This window comes from Camelus bactrianus, chromosome 22 (genome assembly GCF_048773025.1).
Source record: "Camelus bactrianus isolate YW-2024 breed Bactrian camel chromosome 22, ASM4877302v1, whole genome shotgun sequence".
NCBI lineage: Eukaryota > Metazoa > Chordata > Mammalia > Artiodactyla > Camelidae > Camelus > Camelus bactrianus.
The window spans coordinates 28064061-28083360 of NC_133560.1; the positions used below are offsets into that span (position 1 = coordinate 28064061).

Sequence of the window (19300 nt, forward strand, 5' to 3'; positions counted from 1 at the left end):
ATGGTGTCCAAACACACATGGAGGAGGCCCCCGTCACACTCAGCACCCCCAGAGACCTGCCTTGCTCAGAGCCAGCCCCACGTGATCACACCAGACACAGGTGTGACGTCCTCATACACCAGTGTGTCACCTCACACAACCCAGCACCCCAGCCATTCTCGGTCACCATCCATACACTTTGTCACCCCCTGGACAAGGAGTGACAGACAGACACCCTGTCACACTGGCTGACTCACACTGTAGCCAGGAACTGGAGCATGCAGAGGCACACCCACCCTTGGTCCCCACCCCCCCTTTCAAGGAGCTGTCTAGGCCCAGCTGGGCTGCCTGGGAGGCCAAGGGGATTCAGGGGCTGGTTCTATTTGCCAGAAACATGGATATTTACAATGCTTTATTTTTAAACCTTCCTTGTTCCTGACTGGGGCTGCTGAGGGGCAGGGGTGGGTGGAACTGAGCCTTGAACCTCCCACGCTAAAAGTGCAGCCCATGGGTAGGGGCTGCGATCTCTTCAGCGCATGAATCAGGGGAAACAAGCTCAGTGAAAAGCAGGGGGCACCCAAGGGCATGTGGCCCCTCCAGAGCCTGCTGGCCCCAAGGGCAAGGCTGAGGCAGGGGTGGGACAGCACAGGGGCAGCCAGAACCCAGACCCTGCCACCTGCCCCCCCCCGCCCCTCCCACCATCTGTTTGCTGGGAAATTAGTTCCACTCCTTTACTGACTCCTCACTGGTCACCCCCAGTAGCTCCAGGCAACACCTCCTCCCCACAGCCTGCTCTGTGCCCACTCGCCAGTTGTGAAACCTGAGGATCAGAGAGGTCAAGACGCTGGCCCAAGGTCACACAGTAAGGAAGAGCCTCAAATCTGGGGCTAGATGACTCCAGAACATTCAGCCGCTGCCCCCGGCCGCTCCTCCACCCCTGTCCCCTGGGGCTGGCCCCCTGCCCTCCCTAGATGGTCACTGCTCCCAAGGGGAGTGTCCTGTTCGCGGGTGGAGGCCCAGGCAGAGGTTCTGGGAGGCGGGTGGCTGCTGCCAAGATGCAGACTTGGCTGGTGGAGAAGTTTCCATCTTAGCGCCAGGAGCTGGTCCAGGCCCTGCAGGCCCAAGGCTGCACCTCAGGACCCCCCAGGGACCAGCCCTGCAGGGGTGGAGGTGGTACAGCGCCCTCTGTGTTCTCTGTCCCTCCTACCACCCCCCAGCCAGAGCATCTCCACACACTGAGCATTACTCCACCCCCCAACGCGCAGGTAGCTGAGCTCACTGTGCCTCAGTTTCCCCATCTGTGAAATGGTTCCAATGTTCTGGGCCCAGTGCCAACCCCCAGCCGTGGGAAGTGTTGTTCTCCCCTGGAGAACTGAGGGGCCTCGTCTGGGGTCACTGAGCCAGCCCAGCACATGGCTGCTCATTACCAGCCAAGAGACTCCCTAAAACCAGGCTTCCGGGCTCTTAATTTGACAAAGTTATCCTCACCCTGAGGGTAGGGAGAGGCCTCATCCTGACAGGGAACACAGCTGGACACCCATTCCTGGCCAGGGGTCAGAGCAAGGGCCCTGGGGACCAGGGAAGGAGCCTTTCCGACCAGCGGGGATGGGGCCCTTGAGGCCTGTTGGGCGGCAGAAAGGAGCCGCCCGGTTCCAGGCGAAGATGGGAAAAGCAGGGCCGGCAGCCGTCCCCACAGGGCCATTTGCAGCCACAGGTCACAGGTCGAGGGCTCTGCCGCTGGGGGCCCCAGGTCAGCAAGGCGGGAAAGCCATCAGACACGGACCAGCTAACCGGGAGGCGGATAGGGGCGGGGCCTAGGGCGGGGCACACCTGAGGGGCGGGGCTGGGGCTGAGAACCTTGGGGAGCTCACAGGCAGCCCCCCACACACAAGCCACAAATGTGTACACACTGTGTGTATACACGCACACACACATAACAGACACGCTCCTAGACACATGAATACTCCCATCGACACACAATCACACACACAAATGCCTCTCAAAGTCACTCATGCTCTGCATATGTATGCACATTGTCACACAGAAACACACAGTGCACACGCACACACACACACACACTCACAGACGCCCACAGCAGCCTCAGCCCCTAAGGCTCGCGGGTGCCCCGCCGCACACACACCCAGGCAGACCTCTGCCCGCCGCCTGCCAGGGCCTGCCTGCTCCCGTCCTTGGCCCAGGGTGCCCTAATCCTGGTCTCGTGTCCTGGAGCCAGATGATAAGGGGCAGCTGCAGCCCCAGATAAAGGACGCGCAGCCACAAATCCGGGGCGGCCCTGGCGGCCCCGGGCACTGAGCCCGGGCCGCACCTGCCCCGCGCTTCCTCTCGGCTCCCGCCCAGAGGGACAGAGAGGGCAGGGGGGACAGAGACCGGGAGGGAAAGGTCGCCAGAAGAGAGGGACGCATGGGGGGCGGGCAGCAGCCAAGAGAGAGGGAGACAGAGCTCAGAGGCAGAGGGAGAAAGGTGGGGATAGAGATGAGACCTGTCTTTCTGGGAAAGAGACAGGCAAAGATAGGAGACAGATACAGAGAGGGAAGGAAATATAGAAACAGGAAGAATAAAAGAAAGAGACAGAGGCCAAGAGAGCGCCAGGAGCACCTCCCCCAGGCCCGGCCCCACCCCTGCTTGGGTCCCTCAGTCTCCCCACCTGCTCAGGGGCCTCAGTGCCACCTGCCTCCCTCCTGCTCCTTAGATCAGTCGAGGTCAGGCATTCGTCTGACTCAGATCTGGTTCGGGGTGGGGAGGACAGCTTTCTCAATGTCCCTACATTTTCCATGGTGGCACTTGGGAAGTCCTTAGCGGCCGGTCACAGCCTCAGTGAAGGTGGGACTCCCTCCCACCCTGAGCAGGTCCTACCCCCGTGCCTGAGTTTCTCTAGCTACGACAAGAGGCGTTCACTCAGTAAGCATTCACTGAGCACCTACCATGTGGCAGGCCCAGTGCTGGGGACACAAAGTGACCCTGGCAGACCCAACTCCCACCCACTCTGGGCTCATAGTTTACTGGGGAAGACCCCCAATGAAAAATTCTTCTCCAGAGAAGAAGCTGAGAACAGAAGGGTGAGTGGAATGAGCAAGGTGACTGGGTGCAGGAAACAGTCTTCCTGGGAGAGGGAACAGCATATGCAAAGGCCGGGAGGTAAGGCTGGCTCACGGAAGGTCTGGAATGAACTTGGTGCCTGAGTTTAGGGAGTGAGGAGGTGATGAAGGCCAATGAAGCTGGGGAAGGCAGCAGGGATTTTGCAGGAATTTGGGGGCTGTGGTACAAGGCACAGGGGCAGTAGGGAGCGATGAAAGGATTGGGAGCAGGGGAGGGCCAGGGTCAGATCTATGTTTCAGAAAGAGCTATGGGAGGCTAGGCTGTTGGGGGAAGAATGGGAGGTTGAGGTCTGGAAAGTGGTCTGCTGGGAAAGGGGATGGACTGGAGAGAGACTCTCGAGAAAAAGTAGGCTGGACATGGTGACTGATGGGCTGTGGGGGAGAGGCAGGAGGATAAGCTGATTCCCAGGCCTCTAGCTAGACAGTGGCGAGCCCCTGGGCCAGGGTCCTCTGCAGCCCATGGATTCAGGTGGAGTTGGAATGAATGCCCCTTCCCTCCACACAAGGTCAGAGAGAGGAATAAACAAGTTAATACATGAAAAGAGCTTAGAACAGAGCCTGGTACACAGTAAGCACTCAGTACTATCTAGTACTGATGAGTGATTACTATTAAACCATTATCATAATATAATAAATAATAACAAGCAATTAATAGTATATCAGATTAACACCATGCATGGGTATTAATGGCCAGTCTATTCCCCCCTGACCCCGCTTACAGGAAGCCTTCCTGGATTGCCTTACACAGAGAAGGCAGGGGAGAGCCAGGGAGCCCTAGGAGGGTTCTCCTTTGAGGCTGAGGCCCAGAGAGGGGAGGCCAATTCCTGAGGGGTCTGGGTGCCTGTGGGGTGACGTCGGGGAGACTATAATAGAACCTCGGAGGGCAATGGGGAGCACCTCAGGAAGAAATGAGCTCCCTTCCCTGGAGGTGGGAAAGCGAGGCTGAGCAAGAAGTCCCCCAAGGATGCTGTGGTTTCAGAATCCCCCATTCCACCATTTTATTCCCAGATTGTCCTACAGAGGGCAGCCGAGGCTGGAGATGGAAGAGGAGGCGCTCCCGGGTCCCCCTCCTATTTTCTCCCAGATCTTGGAAAAGCTAGTTCCCAGCCCGTTGTGGCCTCTGGCAAATCCTTTCCCTCCTTGAGCTTCAATCTCCCCATGTGTTACTCCAGGAACACAGTCCCTGCTTCACTTCCTTGCCCATGGAAAGCATTGTCACTTTTAGCAGTGAAGGCTAAGGGCAGCTGAGGGATTGGTTTTTTGCACCCTGCACCATGTTCACATAATTCAAGGCAAAGAATAGCAATAAAGTAATAGTAACGACAGTGGTCGTTAACATTTATTGACTGTTATTTATCGAATCCTTACTTTCTGAAAGAGATATTTTTATTGGCCCCATTTTTCTGACGAGGAGACTGAGGCACAGAGAAGTTAAAGGACAATGTTCCCAGCTGGTAAGTGGAAGTTCTGGCATTTGAAGCTGGCAGGCTTTGTCTAGAGCCCTGAGGTCCCTGTGCTGCATCAAGGCTCTTCCAGGAACAGGGGGCTTTAGGAGGGTACAACGATATGGTGGGGATTGTGGAAAATGATGACTAGATTCTGCCCTCCTTGGCTGTTAGCCCTCCCACTTCCCTCGGAGTAAAAGCCCCCTTCACCTCGGTGCGCTTACCTCCTCCCACTCTCCCCCTCGCCCACTCAGCTCCAGACACACAGGCCTCCCTGTTTCTCCAACACTGGCTGTTCCCTCCGCCTGGAACACTTTTCCACAGATATCCCTATCTTTCTCCCTCATTTCTTTCAAAAATACTCATACGTCACCTTCTCAGTGAAGAAGCTTTCCCTGACCATTTTATTAAGAATTGCAACCATCAAAAATGGCACTCCCATTTCCCCTTCCCTGCTTCATTACCGTCTCCGTACAGTATATCTTACATATGTTTACGTTGATTGGCTTTACCACTCTTATGTAAGCTCTTAAAGGCAGGGATTTTTTTTTTTTCTGTCTTTTATTCACTGCTGTATCCCTGGCATCTAGGATAGCGTCTAGTCCGCACGCACTCAACATATTATTTGTTGCATGCATGCCCCAAATAAAAGTAGCAGAATTGAAAAAAATTTAAAACCCCATCAGGAAAACAGAACACCTCAGTAGGTCGATTGTGGCCTGCGAGAGGCCAGTTTGAGAGCCCCTAGAGAATCATTGAACATTTCTGGTTCAGCCAAAGGATTCAGAGGTACTGCCGAACCCGAGGCCCCACCCCCACTTAGGCTCCGCCCCCTACTTCGACGCGTATACAATGGCGTCACTTGGAGCGACCCGGGCATGCGCGCTTCCCCAACACGACCAGGGGAGATACACGCGCGACCCGGAAGGCCTTCCCGCAACAATCCAGAGCGGGCGTGAGGGGGGGCTGATGGCGGAGGGAGCGGCGGAGGCTCCAGCAGAGAGTGGTAGTGGTGGCGACCCACGAGCCAGCGAGCCGGAACGGGGAGTGGCGCCCATTAAACCTCAGTGAGTCTCCCGGGCAGGGGGAGAAGCTCACGGGGCCTTCTCGGCACCCGTAGCGCGGCCCGAGCGGTGCATGCCGGGAGATGGGGCTGCGGCCCAGGACGGGGAGCTCGCCGGACCTTCTGTTTGGGCTTTTTTGCGGCTTGCAGGGTCAGCGAGCTCCGGAGATCGCGCACGTTGGGAACTGTCACATGTGCGAAGGACACCGCGGTGCATGCTCGGGTGGGCGGGGTTTGAGTCGCAGCGTATGGCGGGAATAGCGCATGTGCACCTCTAGCCAGCCACTGTTAACAGTCGGGGACTTGAGCCTGGAGCGAGTGCCGCGGGGTGTGCCGGGGCTTGTAGGCCTGATGGCGTGGCGTGTGGGAATGTGGCGGCTGTGGACCCGTTGCCAAGGCACTGGGACTTGTAGTTTCCTGTAGCCTAACATGGCCAGGTTCATACCTGTACTTCAGCTCAACAGTCTGGGCATTGGGGACCTAGGGACAAACTAGGCCCTCCCTGTGGCCTTGAGGTGCTTCCAGGCTGGCAGCTGGCCTATTCTAACTAGTGAGCACATCAGCAGCAGAAGCATGTAAGCAGGGGCAAGTGTTCTCAGGCCCTTTCCCCCAAATTCATTGAATCTGAGTTCAGGGGAGAGACTTCTTCCACAAATCCTCCTTCCCCCTGTCTCTGTGCTGGCAGATACCTCACCACCAAGGAGCAGTTCCATGAATTCCTGGAAGCCAAAGGGCAGGAGAAGCCCAGCCAGGAAACCAAGGCAGGAGACCCTGGTGGCAATGACCTGCCTGAGCCTGAGGCCAAGCGGATCCGACTGGAGGATGGGCAGACAGAGGATAGGCAGCCAGAGGAGACAGCTGAGCCCGGGGAGCAGCCTCAGGCTCGGAAGAGGGCCCGGGGTCAGAACAAGGGCCGGCCCCATGTGAAGCCCACCCACTATGACAAGAACAGGCTCTGCCCCTCCCTGATCCAGGTGAGTGTCTTTGTCACCAGGAAGTCCCAGAGGCCTCTCTGCCCCCCATTCAGTCCTCAGAATGCTGTAATGTAAGTGATTATACCCACCTTCCAGATGAAGAAACTGAGGCTTGGTGAGGTTACTGACTTGACGAGGACACAGCCAGGAGGGGAGGGATCTGAGTTTCAAACCCAGGCTGCCTGGCTGCCTCAGCATCTCCCTGTCCTTCCTCATTGCCCACTCTGTTTCCCTGTAGGAGTCGGCCACTAAATGTTTCTTTGGGGACCGCTGCCGCTTCCTGCACGATGTGGACCGCTACCTGGAGACCAAGCCAGCTGACCTGGGCCCCTGCTGTGTGCTCTTTGAGACCTTCGGCAGGTGTCCTTATGGCGTCACCTGCCGCTTTGCCAGGGCCCATCTGGGGCCCGAGGGCCAGAATCTGGTGCAGGAGGGGTTGGTCCAGGCCCCGCCTGTCCGCAATGGCCTGGACAAAGCCCTGCAGCAGCAGCTGAGAAAACGCAAAATCTGCTTCGAGCGTGCAGAGCAGGCCCTGCGCCAGCTGGGCAAGGGCCAGTTGCCAGGCCCTGCTTCCTCTGCCACTGTCCCTGAGACCACAGAGGCTGAAGGTGCCCATGCCCAGCAGGCCCCCCAGGAGCCGGGCATCGTTGTCACTCCCAGTGGCCCTTTAAGGACCTGTGGGCCTCTGACAGACGAGGATGTAGTCAGGTTGCGGCCCTGTGAGAAGAAGCGGGTATGTGTCCTGGGCTCTCTGCTGAGGACACCAGCAGTGCTAGGGGCAGATAGAGCTGGATACTTGCTCCCAGCCCCAAAGGGTCAGGGCTCGGGCAGAAGGAGGCAGTGGGAAAGGCTTCATGGAAGAGAGGGCATGGGGACCGGGGTTTTGATGGTTGAGTAGAAGCTCTCTAGTGGAGGAGAATGTGGAGAAAAGAACATCTTTCATGGAGGAATTGGTTGACCTATGCAGAGGCGCAGAGGTGAAAGGGAGTCAGGCTGGTGGGGGCAGGGCAAAGCATGTGGGCAAAGACTGGGGAGAAGGAAGGCCTGAGAGGCCTTGAAAACCAGGGTGGAGGGTGGAGCTTCACTGTACGTTTTCTTTCCCTCCAGCTGGACATCAGTGGCAAACTGTACCTGGCCCCGCTCACCACGGTAGGACCCACACAGGGGTGGGCCGGGTGGTGGCAGCGTGGTTATCCCACCAGTACCCATTGTCTGCCCTGCCCTATGGGTCTTGGGTTGGGCGGGTGTCTGGGGTCCCTGCCTGCCATGTGCTTACATGTGCATCTGTCTCCTGCTGTCCCTAGTGCGGGAACCTTCCCTTCCGGCGGATCTGTAAGCGCTTCGGGGCTGATGTGACGTGCGGGGAGATGGCTGTGTGCACCAACCTGCTGCAGGGCCAGACTTCCGAGTGGGCGCTGCTCAAACGCCACCCATGCGAGGATGTCTTTGGCGTCCAGGTTGGTGCTTCCTCATGGGAGGGGCTCTCAGCTGCCAAATTTCAGAGTAAGGTTGAGTCTGGCTCCCCTAGGTCACCTCCCAGACCCCTCTGTCTCAGCTGCAGGCCGGGCGCCTCTCCAAGAGCTGATGGCCTCAGCACTGGGCCAGGGAGGGGCAGCCTGGCCTGGCCTCTCACCCCCCGCTCTGCCACCTGCCACAGCTCGAGGGCGCCTTCCCTGACACCATGACCAAGTGTGCCGAGCTGCTGAACCGCACCGTTGAGGTGGATTTTGTGGACATCAATGTCGGTTGCCCCATTGACCTTGTGTACAAGAAGGTATTGGCCGCTCGGCCCTAGAGCCCCAGGGAGGGCAGAGTGTGGGCGGGCGGAATCCCTGGGGACACCTGGGGTCCTCTGGGCCTCAGCAGTCTCCCCATCTGGGCGGCAGTAGAGGGATGTCGGGCCCAGTGTGGGTCCTGCCTTCCAGAGCTCCAGCCGCTGGTCTCTGCCAGGGCGGGGGCTGCGCCCTCATGAGCCGCTCCACCAAGTTCCAGCAGATCGTCCGCGGCATGAACCAGGTACAACCCCAGATTCCCCTCTGCCCCCACCCTGCCCTGTCCTCCTGCTCGACCTCAGGCCCTGATGACCCCACCTGTCTCCACAGGTGCTGGATGTGCCGCTGACGGTGAAGATTCGCACGGGCGTCCAGGAGCGCGTGAACCTGGCTCACCGGCTGCTTCCCGAGCTGCGGGACTGGGGGGCGGCGCTGGTCACGGTGGGTCTCGGGGTGCAGCGGGGGTCGGGGCCCCTGAGGCTCATCTCCTCCTAATGGTCCCTCTCCTCCTGCTCCTTCTCGTGGTCTCTGGCTCTCCCTCCATCTCTGTCTCTGTCTCTGTGTGTCTGTCTCTCTCTCTGTCTCTCTCAGCCTGGTCCCTCCCGATCCCTCTGGGTCTCTTTCTCTTCCTCTGTCTCTGTCTGACCCTCCGCCTCCCTGGACCCTCCCTCCCTCCCCGCACGGCCACCTCTCCTCCAGCTCCACGGCCGCTCACGGGAGCAGCGCTACACCAAGTTGGCCGACTGGCAGTACATCGAGCAATGTGTGACCGCAGCCAGCCCCATGCCCCTTTTCGGTGGGTCCCAGCCACTCAGCTCAGACCTCCCCACCAAAGGCCACACCCCCATGCCCACCCCTTGCTGGGGCCCCCTCCCTGCCCCGAGGAGTCTGCTGGCCTGGCCACAACTCCCAAAGCCCCAGCATTCCCGCCTGCACATCGCTCGCTGAAGCCCTGGCCTCTGTCCTTCAGGAAATGGGGACATCTTGTCGTACGAGGATGCCAACCGCGCCCTACAGACTGGTGTCGCTGGGATCATGATTGCCCGGTAAGTGCCCCGGGGCGGGCGGCACAGAGACCAGCTAGCCTCACCCCCTGAGCGCCTGGCCTGAGGCTTGGGGAAGTTGAGGGCGCATCTGGGCTTGTCCCAGCAGCTGCCTTCCACTGTTCTGTTAGTCCCCAGCCAGTGGCTCTGCCCGGTGTGGGACAGGGAGATGTCAGAGGTGGCTGCTGGGAGGGGTGGGGAGGAGTGGAAATTGCTGCCATTATGGGCTTAGGGTCTTGGGTTGGAACTCTTGGGCCAGGAGGTTTGGGACCGAGGTTTTGAGGGCTGGGGTTCCGGCCCCCAAGCCCAATGACCACTTCCTGCCCTCAGCGGTGCCCTGCTCAAGCCATGGCTGTTCACGGAGATCAAAGAGCAGCGGCACTGGGACATCTCCTCGTCCGAGCGCCTGGACATCCTGCGGGACTTCACGCACTACGGCCTGGAGCACTGGGGCTCGGACACGCAGGGCGTGGAAAAGACCCGTCGCTTCCTCCTTGAGTGGCTGTCTTTCCTGTGCAGGTGGGCAGGGCAGCCGGGCTGGGCTGGGGGGCTTCATGGGGCAGCTGGGCCCAACCCTGTCCCGCTGCCCCCGCCTGCAGGTATGTGCCCGTGGGCCTGCTGGAGCGGCTTCCGCAGAGGATCAACGAGCGGCCACCCTACTACCTGGGCCGTGACTACCTGGAGACGCTCATGGCCAGCCAGAAGGCGGCCGACTGGATCCGCATCAGGTGCCTGGGGAACCGACGTGTGGGGCTGGGGGCCAGGTGGGGCTGGGGGCAGCCCCAGGCCTGACCCCGCTCCCTGCCCTCCTCACAGCGAGCTGCTGCTGGGACCCGTGCCGCCAGGCTTCATCTTCCTGCCCAAGCACAAGGCCAACGCATACAAGTAGCCATGGGGGTGGGAGGGGCATCTGAGCGCCCAGCCAGTCTCCCCCTCACCCTGTGTGTGAACACAATAAATTTTATTCTTTTAAAACTCCAGCCTTTCTGTGACCCTGAGGCTGCCCTTTGCTCCCAGGAGCTCCCTACTGCCATCCCTGTGTCTGCAGTTCCCTCCCTCCTCACTCATTCCTCAAAAGTCCCCCTTCTGGTGGCCGCTGGTGCCCAGAGAGGCGTTGACCACAAAGAAACCACAGGGGCTCATGAGAGGGGCCTCAGCCTGCGTGGGTGTGGATCACAGCAGGCTGCTTGGAGGAAGGGGCCTTGGAGCTGTCAGGCAGGCCTTGCTGGCAGAGGCGGAAGGCGGCAGATGGGGCCCAGGGCCTGCCTTGCCCTTTGGAATGCCCTGTCTCTGGCTGCCTTGCTTTCCCCGACTGCCCCTGCCCACACCTCCTCATTCCCGGAACCTGACCAGTGGGCGGGCCGCAGTCTGGAACCCGCTGCCCGGAGTAACCGGACAAACAGAACTCCATAGGACTCTGAGCCTATTCTCCGGGTGGGCCTCCTGTGCTCCCACCTGCTGCCCTCCTGGCCCACCCATGCAGCGCCCCAAACCCTTCTACACACCTGTAGCTCCCCAAGAAGGCTTCAGTCCCCCGGGCCTGGATGGTACCGAGGGGCTGGGCAGCCAGCCCACCCCCGCCTGCACAGAACCTCTTCCTGCTGTAGGTATGCGTCGGGGTTGGGGGCACCCAATGGGGCAGGGACCAGGACTCTGCCTGCCAGCCTCAGGACCAGCCCCACCTGCCTGTTTTTGTCCACAGGTTCCTCCAACCTGTATCACCCCCCAAACCCAGAGAAAGAGGTGTTTCCAGCCCCTCCAGCAGGTACTGGTCCCACCATGACCCTTGAGGACTCAGAAATGGGCTGGGCCATCTTGCCCCACCCATCCCTAGATGGCACCCCTCTCCAAAGGCAAGGACTGTGTCCGATCCCCCCAAAGGAGCCCATGCACCAAGGTCTGTGTCCCCCCAACCCCTAGATTGGGCCCTGAAGGCAAGGCCTGTCTCCTGTCCTTCAGGTCTCCCAAAGCCAGGCCTGTGTCCCCAGCTCCCAGATGGGCGAGCCTCCCAAGGTTGGGGCTGTGCCTGCCATTCCCCAGACGGGCCTCGAAAGCCTGACCCCTAGGTAGGTCCCCAAAGGCAAAGCCTATGTCTCTGTCCCCCAAATGGACCCCAGAAGCAGACCCTGTCCTTCATTCCACAGACATGCCCCACGGTGTGGGCCGCCACTCCCCCATCCCCAGGCGGATCCCACAACTGCCCCTCTCAGGGCCGTTCTCCCTGGCTGCAGGTTTCCAGATGGCGCCCTGCGGGTGCTTCTTTGACCCCCGCATCTACCGAATCGAGTGGGCCACCACTGACTTCGGCCAGTCATCCCTGTACAAGCTGGCAGCTGTGGGCAGCGGGGGGCTGGCGGGGGGCGCCGCCTCGCCAGGCACTTACCTCCGGGAACCCCAGCATTACCTCAAGGCCCCGGTGCCACCCCCGCTGCACCCGCCATACCCTGCCTACCAGCCATCCGCCGGGGGCCCCCAGTACCTCCTGCCCTACTTCCCACCCGAGGGATCTGGGCCCGAGGCACTGGGCTTCGTCGGGGAAGGGGGGCCCCTGGCCTTCACGGAGCTGCCCCCGCCCCAGATCAAGGAAGGCTCAGCGCCCCCGCCACCCCCCAAGGAGAGCAAGCTGCCCCCACTGCTCCTCACGCTGCCGACCGAGGCCACGCTGCCCCATGGCACCTACAGCCACCTCAAGGGCCGCCTGAGCCAGCTGCACGGGCCTGGCGAGCCCCTGGCCTTCACCGCCAAGGAGCTGTCCCCTGGGACTGGGCCCGGCCAGCTGTACCCGCCGGGCCCTGCCGAGACCAGGGCGGCCGAGGCCGAGGAGGCCCCGCTAGGGGCAGGTGAGGCCCGGATCCCCGAGGCAGCCCGGGCCTTCGTGCTGCCTGAGAAGGTGCTGCTGGAGGACGCCATGAAGCTGTTCGACTGCCTGCCGGGCGGCGCCGAGCCCGAGGGGGCCCCACACACGGCCCCCGGGCCCGCCCTGCCCGACAGCGGGGGTGGCGGGGATGACTTGTCCGGTGACATCCGCTCGCTGCACCTGCCCGAAGAGCTGCTGTCCTTTGACTATAGCGTGCCCGAGATCCTGGACACCGTGTCCAACGTGGACTACTTTTTCAACTTCAAGGCGCTGGACGAGGAGCCGCCGCCCCGCCTGGGGCCCCCCGCCACCAATCCCGTGGCCCTGGCGCCACGGGCCGAGCTGCCCAGCAAGAGGAAGGCCAGCAGCTCGACCGCCAAGAAGGAGAGGCAGGGCAGCAAGGGCAAGCAGGCTGCCAGCCCGGCCAGTGCCGCCCCCTCAGGGCCCAGGCAGAAGCTGGGAGCCACTCCCCATTAAAGCGGATTTGATCTCTCAGCTCTGTGTCAGCTCGGTGGCATTTGGCTCAGGGGCTGTGGCCCAGGGCCAGACCTGGAGGGCTGTCCCCTCTCCCGCCCCATTGTCCAGTGGGATCCATGCCACTTGGTGAGGCCCCACGGGACCCCAGCACGTCCTGGTTGCCAGGCTTCTGGAGACTCGGGGTTTGGGATTCTAAATCTCTTCTCCTAACCCCAGAAAACCCAAGTCAGCTGGCAGGGACGGAGGGCTTCTGTGAGGTGGGCAGACTCCTGTCCTGCAACGATTTTACCCCCATGTTTGACGGGGAAAGTCAAGGTTGCCCAGAGGCTGGCAGGGACTTGCCTGGAGACACACAGCAAGCAGGGCGGGGCCAGGGAGCAGTGGTCTGCACATCCGCCTCTCCTGCCCCCTGAAGCCAGGCCTGGTGGAGTGAAGGGGGCGGCCTCTGAGGGGCCTGCAGGCTGGGCTTGGTGTCAGCCCAGCTGCCAGGGGTGTGTGTTGCCCAAAGGTGAATGGGAACGCCTCCTTCTTCTGGGGCAGGCAGACAGGTGGGACCCCTAGGGGTGTGGAGGCAGGTACTGGGTGGAGGTGGAGGCACCTGATGGTCTGAGGGTGGGGGCAGGGTTGGGATGCCTGAGATGGTGCCCACGAGGCACAGGGGATACAGAGCAGGCATGCGTGTGATGGGGCGCGGAGTGCACCTGAGGCCCAGGTGAGGACCGGAGGCGCTGGACGAGGAGCCTGTCTGTCCCCCCATGGGTCCTGGCCACACGGGGGTTCTGCATCCCAGGTGGCAGGCACAGGATCCTGGAGTTTGAGAGCTGCACAGCTCACACCTGTTCCCTCTTGGCCTGGCTCCTCCCCCTGCGGTCCACGAGCTCCCTCCTGAAGAGGGTGACGCGGTTTCCCAGGGACACGTAAGGAAATGGGAGGTGAGAGGAGACAGAGCAGCACTCTGGAGTGGGACTCCAGCCAGGCCTGGCCCCCTGCTCCCCGCCCTGCAGGAGGAAGGGCCCTCCTGCCCCAGGCCCTGGGCTGGGTCTCACTGTTGGGCTCCCCTGGAGGCTTGACTGGAATCCAGGAGGCAGCTGGGTGTGGGGAGGCGGGGTCCCACATGCTGGCACCACGCCTCCAGCCCGCGGGGCTATCTCCCCGAAGCCTGTTCCAAGGCTCAGGGAAGCAGAGGCTGCCAGGGAGCCTGGGCTGTACCTGCATCGCGGCCCATGCTTACCCCGCCTGTCTGTGTGCTGACTGGGGACACGGGCCTGGAGAAGCCCGAGTCCACTCCCCTTGGCTTCCTTCTGAGCCCCTTCTTCCTGCAGCCCCATCAAGGGGTATTTTTGAGACTAAAATTACGTACCACCAGCGAAGGGAAGGCCCTGGCAAAGGAGGTGGGTGTGAGCACGGGCTCAGTTTTCTTCAAGATTAACTGGGACTGAGGGTCCTGAAACAGTGCCACCTGACAGCCCAACCCGGTCGGGAGGCCTGGGTGGTGGGCGGGGCGGGCCGCTGGGGCTTGGCCCTGGGGAGAGGGGCGAGCTCACAGGTTGCTGCACTGGACGTGGGAGCGGAGGTTGTCAACGACTGCCTTGAGACCATGTTGGGCAATTTAAAGTTCTGTGGAATATGTTCTTCTCACCTCAGAGTCATCAGAAAAGGGAGACTACCCAGGTTTTCCCTGGACCGAGGCGGCCGTCCTGTGCCACCAGGGGTTGGCATGAAGTGTGGGGGAGGGAAGCCCACTGCATGGATGGATGGATGGATAGGCTGATAGAACGTACACATACATGTGTGTACGTCATATAAACGTATACACGTCTGTATGTGTGTGTTCACACGTGCATACATACATTCCCATGCATGTTTGTAAGCATGTGCTGTCTATACGTGTGAACACAGGTGTTTGTGCCTAAGTGTGTACACGTGTACATGAGTGTACATACACACACGTGCACAGGTGTGATATACTTACCATCTGCTCACATGTGAACGCACATGTATGTTTTGTATACAACACACGTGTACACATATGTAGACACACATCCAGATAGATGTACCATGTATCTCTACGTGTTACCCATACGTAGGCACATGCATGGATGTGTATGTAGTATACACATTGTGTGCGTGTTGCACATGTGTCTCCATATATACATACATGTACATGCGTGTGCACATTATCTCTGCACACATATACACCTGTGTCAGGATGCAAGGAACTGTACACATACATGTGCATGACAAGTGTATGTAGAAAATATAAACTATGTCTCCACACTCTTAGGGACGCACGGAAATGCGCACACATTGTATCTGTGTCAGAGTTTGTCGACACAGAGACAGATCGCCTGTCACTGTCTTCCGTAGCCCCCCTTCCCTTTTTCTTGGGTCTCATCCTCCTCTCTAACAGGATGTGTCGCCGCGTCTGAGTCTCCTCCAAGGCTGGCCCGTTACTGCGTCATCTGCCTGTGCTGGTTCGGCTCACCAAGCTCCTGTTGACAACCCCCAGAGGAGCTGTAGCCCGAAAGAAAGCTGATGCCAGGGTGTCCAGGGAGGCAGATGGGTGGAGAAAGACACAACATGATCCATACATGCTGCCACCAGATTTTTTTACTGCTTTATTTTAAGACAGCTCTGCCATCCCCTCGGCCCCCCGCTGCCCGCCCGCACCCTCCCACCCCGCCGAGCTCTCAGCGCCTGCCCCGGAAACACTCGCAAGGCTTCCTGCATCTCCTGCACAGATTGATGCAGAAGCCCTTGACCTTGAGGCCCCGCTCCGTGTGCAGCAGCTTGGGGATCTTGTAGGCCAGCCACACGCTCATCAAGTTGGCTGCTATGAGAATGAAGATGAGCACTTCTGGGATGATCTGCTCGGGGTAGGCCCCGGAGACGTAGACGCTGAAGATGGTCTCCAGGTGACAGTAGCTGTGAGGGCCGGGTGAGGAGAGGCCATGGGGCACCACCTCCGGGGGCCCCACCCATCACCCCAGCAGACGTTTTATTTTTAACTTTTATGTTTTGGATTTTTATTTTTTTATTGACGTATAGTTGATTTACAGCGTTGTGCCAGTTTCTGGTGTACAGCACAGCGACTCAGTTATAAGTGTATGTATTCTTTTTCATGTTCCTTTTCATGATAGGTTTGTTTGTTTTTTTTGTGGGGGGGGATAATCAGATTTTATTTATTTATTTACATGGAGGTACTGAGGCTGGAACCCAGGACCTTGTGCATGCTAAGCACATGCTTTACCACTGAGCTGGACCCACTCCCTCTCATTATAGGCCATTACCAGTTATTGAATGTAGTTCCCTGTGCTATACATTAGGACCTTGTTGTTTATCTATTTTATATATAGTAGTGTGTATCTGCTAATTCTGAACTCCTAATTTATCCCTTCCCCAGCAAACGTTTTAAAACCTGTGGGGAGGAGAGCTGGGTGGGCCCGGGGCGGTGACTCCAGACACCAAGCTCCATTTATATCCCCCTAACTCCTAGCCCTCCTGGGTCTGCCGTCCTCTTTGTGCATCTTGGCAGAGGTCATATTTTCCCCAGGGCCCCTGTGGTCCCTTCCTCTGGGGATAAGCTCCCCACTCCTTGCCCACGCCCAGTCTAGAGAGGACAGAAGAGGCCCACCGAGCACGTATCACACAGTGGGTGTGGAGTCGGGGCAGGACGAGGGCACAGACACCCATCAGGCGGTGACAGGGAGCAGGTGGGGTAGCAGGTGGGGAGGGACAGGCCCCCCAGCGAGGGGGCCCCCAGGAGGAAGGTGCAGGTACAGGACAACTGCTGGGGGCTCATCTGGAGACTGGGCGCAGAGAGGGGAGGGCACAAGTCTCACAGGCAGCTCCCCGTCTCCCCTGGCTGTCCCCACCCCCGTGCCTTCTGCCCCAGGTGTCCCCGAGCTGGTCCAAGGTCTGGGGCCTCCAGGGAAGGCAAGGTCTCCATGTGCTTTTTGGGGTGGACACTGTGTCCATCTGGTGGGGGGGGGGTTAGGTGATGCGAGAAAGAATGCCACCCACACTCCTCCTCCCAGTGGGAGATGGTCGTGATCTAGACCAGCACCAGTGGGTGGCAAACATTAACACCCAGCTCTTGGGGCGGGGATGGGGTGGGTGGGAGGCCTGGCCTACCAGTTTCCCTGGGAGCGGAGATACTCCCGCCGTGACCGATTTCAAGCTCCTGATGGGGAGTCAGCCGGCTTGCAAAACTCCTGGCTATCTGATGGTCAGCACTTGGGAGCCAAGTGCGCCGGTTCCTGCGCCCACCAGTTAGCCATGGAATGAGAGGGTGCCTCTGGTCCCTGAGGGCAGGGACGTGGCTACTGGTCATTGCTGTCCCCCCAGTGCCCAGCATGAATTCGGAATAAGGATTTCTTTAGCAGGTGAACAAATGTCACTGTGAACTTAAAATACCACTCTTCCCGGGACAGTCTGGGCTGTTGAGGGAATTCGGGTTTACCCAGGACTTACCGAGGGGAGGGAGAAAAGTGGGTCCACCCTCCCGTGTGAACCCTGCCCCTGGCGAGCCGGCTGTTCCCCGAGAGGCCCCGGCACGGGGTGACTCCCCCACTCACCTGTAGTATGGATCCACGATGGAAATGAAGAAGGTGTAGATGCCGTTTCTTTTTTCAAAGACGACCTTGTTTTCTGTGGGGCCTCCCAAGATCTGATACGGGACTTGTGGCCATCTCAGGGGTGTGCTGTTGTCGGGGTTGTGGCAGCTTACGTAGTTCTTGGGAGGAGGACAGAGGCATGTCCACTGGCTGCACCGGCCCCACCGCCCACCAGCACCCAATGGTGCGAGTCCAGGGCCAAGTCGGGGCTGAGTCCCTCCCCAAATCCTACGTCAGAGTCCTGACCCTCAGGACCTCAGACTGTGACCTTGCTTGGCGATGGGGGTCTTTACAGGGTATCTAGTTAAGATGAGGTCACTAGCGTGCTTCCCTCTGCCGCTCGCTGCATCCCTGCCCCAGTGTCCACCCGGGTGCTCAAGCCGGACTCCTGGGAGCCGCACCGGGCGCTTCCCTCCTCTTCGTCCGTCACCAGGCCCTGCTGGTCCTGCGCCTGCTATGCACTGAATGTTTGTGGCCCCCACCCCCACCCCACTCACACGTTGAAGCTCATCTCCCAGTGGGATGGTGTTTGGAGGCGGGGCAGTGGGAGGAGATTAGGTTCAGATGAGAGTAGGGCCCTCATAATGGGATTAGTTCCTTTGTAAGAAAAAACACCAGATAACTGAAAGCAGGGTCTCTAAGAGATATTTGCATCCTGGAGTTCAGAGCAGCACCATTCATAACAGCCAAAAGGTGGAAGTAATCCAAGTGTCCACCCACAAATGAATGGATACACAAAATATGGTCCATACACAATAATGAAGTATTTTGCAGCCTTAAAAAGGAAGGACTTAAAAAAAAATTTTTTTGGAGGTACTAGGAATTGAACCCAGGACCTCAATGCATGCTGAGCATGCACTCTACCACTGAGCTATATCCTGCCCCCGCCACACCCCCAGGAAGGAAATTCTGACACAGGATACCCCATGGATGAACCTTGAGGACATGATGTTCATAGAGACAGGAACTAGGTGGTTGGGCCAGGGGCTGGGGGAGGGCAATGGAGAGTCAGTGTTTAATGGGGACAGAGTTTCAGTTTGGGAAGATGAGAAAGTTGCGGAGGCAGGATGATAGGGGTGGTTACACAACAGTGTGGGTGTGCTTAATGCCACTGAGCTGTGCTCTTAGGAATGGCTAAGATGGTGGGGGGAGGGTAGAGCGCATGCTTAGCCTGCACCAGGTCGTGGGTTCAATCCCCCGTACCTCCTCTAAAATAAACAAACTTAATTACCTCCCCTCGCAAAAAAAAGCGACAAAACTAAAAAATGGTTAAGATGGTACAGTTTATGTTATGCATATTTTACCACAATTAAAATTTAAAAATTTGGGGGGAGGAAAAGAAAAAAACCTACGAAAACTATGTGTAATAATAAAAAGGAGATAGTTGTGTAGCCTAAAAACCCCCTTAGCTGGAGCCCCATAGCTGGCCCCACCTCATGGTTTTCAGTGGCTAAGGGGCTTTGTAACAGCCCATCCAATGATTGTGCTGGAAATGCAGGCATCGCGGCTCTGTCTGGATAGAAAAACCCTCCGGGTTCTACAAAACCGCCCACCAGGGCTGATGGGAAAAAAAAAAGGCGGGGGGGGGGGGGCCGGCACAATTTCTTAAATGCGTGCATGCTACTTTGAAAGGGAGGGCTAATAAAAAGAATGCAAATGCAAACACCGGCACAGTCAGAAAACAACAAATAAACTAAGTCACATGTGCGTGCCGTGTTTTTTTTTTAAAGAAATGGTTAGAGAGGCGGTGCTTGTGCGACGCTGAGCGCGCGGAACGCAAACGCGAGTTAGACGCTTTGAGACGGTTCCTTACAGGGTATGTGAATTTCACCTCGGACTTAAAAAAGTAAAACCGACGTCACCAGCCAAATGATCAAACTCACTCGACGGAATGGGGTGTAAGGAAGGCGGTGGGGCTGCTGACTAAGAAAGCAAACTCCGAAAAAGGAGTCAGGAGT

At 58.8% G+C, this 19300-nt stretch overlaps 3 protein-coding genes across 8 annotated transcripts in view; 2 read left to right on the forward strand and 1 right to left on the reverse strand.

The window, feature by feature from the left end:
- Window positions 1-5406: 5406 nt before the first annotated feature.
- DUS3L (dihydrouridine synthase 3 like) lies at window positions 5407-10372 on the forward strand. 6 transcript variants are annotated; one of them, XM_010966755.3, is made up of 13 exons: window positions 5411-5607; window positions 6289-6577; window positions 6816-7310; window positions 7685-7726; window positions 7882-8034; window positions 8235-8351; window positions 8528-8593; window positions 8680-8790; window positions 9049-9145; window positions 9320-9395; window positions 9723-9911; window positions 9992-10120; window positions 10209-10372. In XM_010966755.3, the coding sequence occupies exons 1-13, from the start codon at window positions 5510-5512 to the stop codon at window positions 10279-10281; spliced, it is 1935 nt and encodes a 644-aa protein (XP_010965057.2). In that variant the 5' UTR covers window positions 5411-5509; the 3' UTR covers window positions 10282-10372. The 6 variants fall into 6 exon arrangements, with proteins under 6 accessions (XP_074207109.1, XP_074207112.1, XP_074207111.1 ...); XM_074351011.1 differs by lacking the exon at window positions 10209-10372 and having other exon boundaries at window positions 5408-5607; window positions 8503-8593; window positions 8941-9145; XM_074351010.1 differs by lacking the exon at window positions 9049-9145 and having other exon boundaries at window positions 5409-5607; window positions 8503-8593.
- Window positions 10373-10518: 146 nt separating this feature from the next.
- PRR22 (proline rich 22) lies at window positions 10519-12744 on the forward strand. Its single transcript, XM_010966940.3, has 3 exons — window positions 10519-10999; window positions 11095-11157; window positions 11624-12744. The coding sequence occupies exons 1-3, from the start codon at window positions 10534-10536 to the stop codon at window positions 12724-12726; spliced, it is 1632 nt and encodes a 543-aa protein (XP_010965242.2). The 5' UTR covers window positions 10519-10533; the 3' UTR covers window positions 12727-12744.
- A 2612-nt stretch (window positions 12745-15356) lies between these two features.
- Window positions 15357-19300, reverse strand: part of CATSPERD (cation channel sperm associated auxiliary subunit delta) — a 40601-nt gene continuing 36657 nt past the window's right edge. The window contains exons 21-22 of the mRNA XM_010966939.3: window positions 17304-17461; window positions 15357-15651 (exon numbers count right to left, since the gene is read on the reverse strand). Coding sequence (XP_010965241.2) covers window positions 15417-15651; window positions 17304-17461 — 393 coding nt within the window. The 3' untranslated portion in view covers window positions 15357-15416. The remainder of the gene's footprint in view (window positions 15652-17303; window positions 17462-19300) is intronic.

What these genes read in the sequence shown, in the direction of transcription:
- PRR22 (XM_010966940.3), top strand. Translation starts at nt 10,534, where the DNA reads ATGAGAGGGGCCTCAGCCTGCGTGGGTGTGGATCACAGCAGGCTGCTT. An exon ending in AGAACCTCTTCCTGCTGTAG is followed by an intron (nt 11,000 to 11,094) that starts GTATGCGTCGGG and finishes TTTTGTCCACAG; the next exon opens with GTTCCTCCAACCTGTATCAC. An exon ending in GTTTCCAGCCCCTCCAGCAG is followed by an intron (nt 11,158 to 11,623) that starts GTACTGGTCCCA and finishes CCCTGGCTGCAG; the next exon opens with GTTTCCAGATGGCGCCCTGC.
- DUS3L (XM_074351009.1), top strand. Translation starts at nt 5,688, where the DNA reads ATGGGGCTGCGGCCCAGGACGGGGAGCTCGCCGGACCTTCTGTTTGGG. An exon ending in TCGTCCGCGGCATGAACCAG is followed by an intron (nt 8,594 to 8,679) that starts GTACAACCCCAG and finishes CTGTCTCCACAG; the next exon opens with GTGCTGGATGTGCCGCTGAC. An exon ending in GCTGGGATCATGATTGCCCG is followed by an intron (nt 9,396 to 9,722) that starts GTAAGTGCCCCG and finishes TCCTGCCCTCAG; the next exon opens with CGGTGCCCTGCTCAAGCCAT.